Genomic DNA, 4,960 nt, shown 5'->3' with positions numbered 1-4,960 from the left:
TTATACTTGTATTACTTATGAATGTATTATTTCTTATACATTGTTTGATTTGATGTATAAGAAATAATACATCTTGCATAATTTCTATAAAAGAAATATTTGTTTACAGAAATACCCTCTTTGATTTTGTACACTTTTTTGCTACAAAGTTCTTTTGGCATCTCAAACAAAATTAGTATTGTTGAACTAGTATATAGAGATTTAGGATTAATTGCAAGACCTTCGTCTTTGCACATAAATGTTACGCCGACGAATTAACATAGTCAAAACAAAAATAAAATACAAGACGTAAAATAAAAAAATTGTATCCATTTTTTTTATATTTTTAAAGACTCTCGAAGCAAAGCAAAAATATGCTATATAGTTATTCGAATCAACTATTCATTGTTGTAAATTAAAATAGTGGGAAAAGAAACAGTGAAATGTTTTGAAAAGATTCATTATTACAAATTAAAATAGCGGGAAAAGGAATGGTGAAATATTTTGAGAGGAAAATTGAGAAATATTAAGGTCATTTAATAAGTAAATGCATGTGTTTAAAGTCATTGTATTACTAATACATACGAAATTGAGTGTATTACTAATGCACACTTCAATACACAGTAGAGTGTATAACTAATGCTTGCATTAGTTATACATAGGCAAGAAAATGTACCAAACAAGGTACTAGTTGTACACATTAACTAATGCATGCATTATATTTTACAATACACCGTACCAAACGACCCCTAAGATATATAACAAAAATGCAACTCATATTTAAAAGTTGAATTGGTCTTAAAAGTTATGTTATATATAAGAATTTTAGGAGGCTTTCGAACATCTAAGTGGTCGTGCCGGAGTGGTTATCGGGCATGACTAGAAATCATGTGGGCTTTGCCCGCGCAGGTTCGAATCCTGCCGACCACGTTTCTTTTATTGTGCATTTATTTTTCCACGTTCTATACCACGCTTCAACTATTTGTTTATGTAGTGTGCGCTCCCGCCTATGATTTAGACCTTTCGCCTGCTTAAACGTGGATTTGTTTTACCACGCTTCAACTATTTGTTTATGTAGTGTGTGCTCCCACCTACGGTTTAGACCTTTCGCCTGCTTAAACGTGGATTTGTTTTTCCACGTTCTATACCACGCTTCAACTATTTGTTTATGTAGTGTGTGCTCCCACCTATGGTTTAGACCTTTCGCCTGCTTAAACGTGGATTTGTTTTTCCACGTTCTATAGCATGCTTCAACTATTTTGTTTATGTAGTGTGTGAAGTAGTATATCGTTGTGCTTGATTCCTTCACTACATCATTGTCGATCATCGTTAAGGACGATTAGGCTTGATTTCTTATAGCACTTAACAAAATTTCTTATAGGCAGTTAACATATAAAGCTTAGGACTAAAAGAGATCAAAACTAAATCCTTCTTATAGCACTGCAAAATTCACCGAGAGCAGAAAACGTTCAGCTCATATCGAAAAACCATCAACTGTATTCGATTGATACATCATAACAGTTCGCTGTAAGAGGACCGAGTGAAATGTCAGTCGAATGATCTTACTTCTTAGTGCTCTTCTTCTTGGAACCGGAGTTAGCAGACACTGGTTTGGGATGCTTTTCAGCTAAACTTGGGTCCAACCAATTGAGAGGATTGCGATTAAAGAAAGGCCAGTTGGGTATGGTGACAAGGGCTGTAAAGACAACACCACCAGCGTACGTTAACAGCATAGTTTGGAACGAGCCTAACACATAACCTGTGAGGAACGCGACCACAGCAAAGCTCACAAGAAGTATCTGCATCAATTGCTCCACTAGCTTTTGTCCTTGCCAATCCATCTACAATAGACGACAAAAGAACAAATGAAAAAACAGCACGATATCACAAAACAGGTAGAATAGAAGTGAGTCCTATTTATCATCGATCAATCAATCCAATCAACCATCCATTAGTCCAAACTCACAAACTAGTTGCGATCAGTTAAACAAACCTTCAGGGCCATTTCAGTAATTTCACTTCGACAATAGATAATTTGCTTTCTAAAGCATAATAGACTTCTCTGCAAGCAGAGAATCCCTAGATCTCGCATTTATCCGTACACTTAAAACTTACCTAGAGATGAACACGATACCATACATGATCCGTACTCTTGGCAACATACATGATACATCAACAACATACCCAGTGCAACTCCATGAGTGGGGCCTGGGGATGGTAGAGTGTACAAAACCTTAAACCCCCCCCCCCCCCCCCTAGGGAGTTAGGGGGCTGTTTTTGATAGACCCTCGGCTCAAGGAGTATTGGCAAACACAACACACATGATTCATTTATTTAAAACAACAACAACTACGCCTTAATGCTGTAACTGTTATCATTCTTTCTTACTATGTAATGAAAAAGAAAGCTGAATCTCCACGATATCAGGCAGCTCCAAAAGAGCCGAAAATTCTAAAGCTCAACAAGACAAATGTATACCAATATATAATTCTCAAACTACCGGTATATCACTACGCTTATGTAAATCTCAAATGAATAATAAATCTACATCCCTTTATTCATTTCTTCAGCACTATATTGCTCAAACCCTCCAAAAACTATGCATTTTTAGAACAAGTTCAGCCCGGCAAACAAAAAAAAAAAGGGCAGCCCGGTGCACTAAAGCTACCGCTATTCGCGATGTCCGGGGAAGGATCCCACCATATGGGTGTATCGTGCGCAGCCTTACCTTGCATTTCTGCCAAAGGCTGTTCCAAGGCTTGAACCCATGACCTCCTGGTCACATGCCAGCAACTTTACCAGTTACTCCAAGACTCCCCTTCCAGCTCGGCAAACAACAACAAAAAATTATTTTTTTTCAAAAAACAACAATTTGTGTATCATTTGAAGGGGAGCCTTGAAGTAACAGGTAAAGTTGTTGTCATGTGACCATGGGTTCAATCCCTGCGTACAATACACCCTTGTGGTGGGATCCTTACCTGGACCCTGCACATAACGGGGGCTTTAGTGCAACGAACTGCCCTTTTTTTTAACAATTTGTCTATCAAAAACTACATAACACTTTAGCAACAAAACACAACAAACAATTACTACTACAATTCAGTTCAAACAAGGTTCAGATCGGCAAACAACAACAAAAAATTAATATTTTGTTTAAAAAAAACAACAATTTGTATATCATTTGAAGGGGAGCCTTGAAGTAACTAGTAAAGTTGTTGTCATGTGACCAGGAGGTCACGGGTACAATCCCTGCGTACAATACACCCTTGTGGTGGGGTGGGGTCCTTATCTGGACCCTGTACATAACGGGAACTTTAGTATACCGAACTGCCCCTTTTTTTAACAATTTGTATATCAAAAACTACATAACACTTCAGCAATAAAACACAACAAACAATTACTACTACAATTCAGTTCAAATAAGGTTCAGATCGGCAAACAACAACAAATATATATATATTTTAAATCAACAATTTGTATATCAAAAATTATATAATAATAATAATAATAATACAGCAACAAAAAACAACAAATACGACTACTGAGTCCCAAACAAATTCAGATCGGAAAACAACATTAAAAATAAAAATTAAAAAAGGAGAAATTAGCCTAATCAAAGCTCAATTAGATTAGATCTGTATATAAATCAGCAAAATATACGAATTAAACCCATAAAATTAATTATTTTAAAAAAAAAATCAGATTTACATAGCTTACGGAAATTCAGTTAAGCAGCAAAATTGATCAACAAAAAGAGAAAAATAAAATGGAAAGAAAAAAAAAAAACTCACCGGCGGCGATTGAAGGAGAAGATAAGAGAAAATAAAATTTTAGAGTAATAAGAATTGAGTCAATATTTTTTCGTCTATGTAGTACTAGTATATTATATTTCTAAAAAAAAAAAAAGGAAAAAGAAAGAGTTAAATTCAATTCTATTTTAGAGTTAAATTAGGATATGATTAATTAATTTTTCCATTTACCCCTAAAATGTGAATAATTATAATTCTAATATCTATTTTTATGTCTAATGAATATCATTAACACGAATAAATGATAAAATAGTAAAATTTATTATTTATTTTTTAATTACCTTACAAAATCAAATATATTCCCAATTAAAATGGTTTGTATGGTAGGATAAAGTGAGATATCTCAAGATTGATCTCGTACTTCTTCCGTCTCAAAATAATTAGTGTGCTTTTTTTTTTCTGATAAAGTCAAACGATATAAATTTTGATCAACATTTTAAGATATTTTTCTAATTATATTGAAAAAAGAAAAAGTTGCAACTTTTAATACTTTTCATACCCTTTTTGGTACGGAACGAATTGGTACGTAGATTAAATTATCTTGAAATTATAGCAGTTATTCTAGTATTGCTTTTTATTATTTGTTGTTTTTTGTATTTCGAGTATTGTCGTGTTACTATATGTTGTTTCTTGTATTTCGACTATCAAATTATTTTGTTGTAGTTAATGTCTTGTATTTCGACTATCAAATTATTTTGTTGCATTTACTATTTTTTTTAAGTAGATTAAATTATCTTGGAATTGTAAGTTTATTGCAAATTGGTGTACTTTCAGAATGTAAAAAAAAAAAAAACTTAATTTGCTTTGTCATAATTAAGGGTGTGTATTGGTCAGTTTGGTTCAGTTTTACGTGTTATTGGTTCGATTTATTGGTTTTTGATTTTTAAATATGTAAATCCAATAACCAACCAATAAGATATTTTCTTATCGGTTTCGGTTTATCGATTTTGGTCCTTAACGGTTTGATTTTCGGTTTAACCAATAAGAAAATACTTAAAAAATAGAAATAGTAACAACTAACATAAAAAAATAAAATCTTAATTATCGCCAAAACCTACGCAATGCATTTTAATTTACAAGAATCTTCAAACTTGAATTGAATGTTAGTTTGGAAAAAAATTGAATCCTAATTGTTGGAAGCTATAAATGCTTCAAACTTTTTATTACGATAA

The 4,960-nt window shown here is 33.0% G+C and overlaps 1 protein-coding gene and 1 non-coding gene across 2 annotated transcripts; one reads left to right on the top strand and one right to left on the bottom strand.

Moving 5' to 3' along the window:
* Positions 1-827: 827 nt before the first annotated feature.
* On the top strand, positions 828-909 carry TRNAS-AGA. The gene has a single exon. It is a non-coding gene; the product is annotated as a tRNA-Ser (tRNA).
* A 476-nt stretch (positions 910-1,385) lies between these two features.
* Positions 1,386-3,929, bottom strand: LOC107868439 (signal peptidase complex subunit 1). The gene is made up of 2 exons (XM_016715126.2): positions 3,771-3,929; positions 1,386-1,820 (listed from the first exon to the last, which is right to left on the bottom strand). The coding sequence occupies exon 2, from the start codon at positions 1,818-1,820 to the stop codon at positions 1,542-1,544; it is 279 nt and encodes a 92-aa protein (XP_016570612.1). The 5' UTR covers positions 3,771-3,929; the 3' UTR covers positions 1,386-1,541.
* Positions 3,930-4,960: the final 1,031 nt, after the last annotated feature.

This window comes from Capsicum annuum, chromosome 4 (genome assembly GCF_002878395.1).
Source record: "Capsicum annuum cultivar UCD-10X-F1 chromosome 4, UCD10Xv1.1, whole genome shotgun sequence".
NCBI lineage: Eukaryota > Viridiplantae > Streptophyta > Magnoliopsida > Solanales > Solanaceae > Capsicum > Capsicum annuum.
This window is presented reverse-complemented; position numbering and strand designations above follow the sequence as displayed.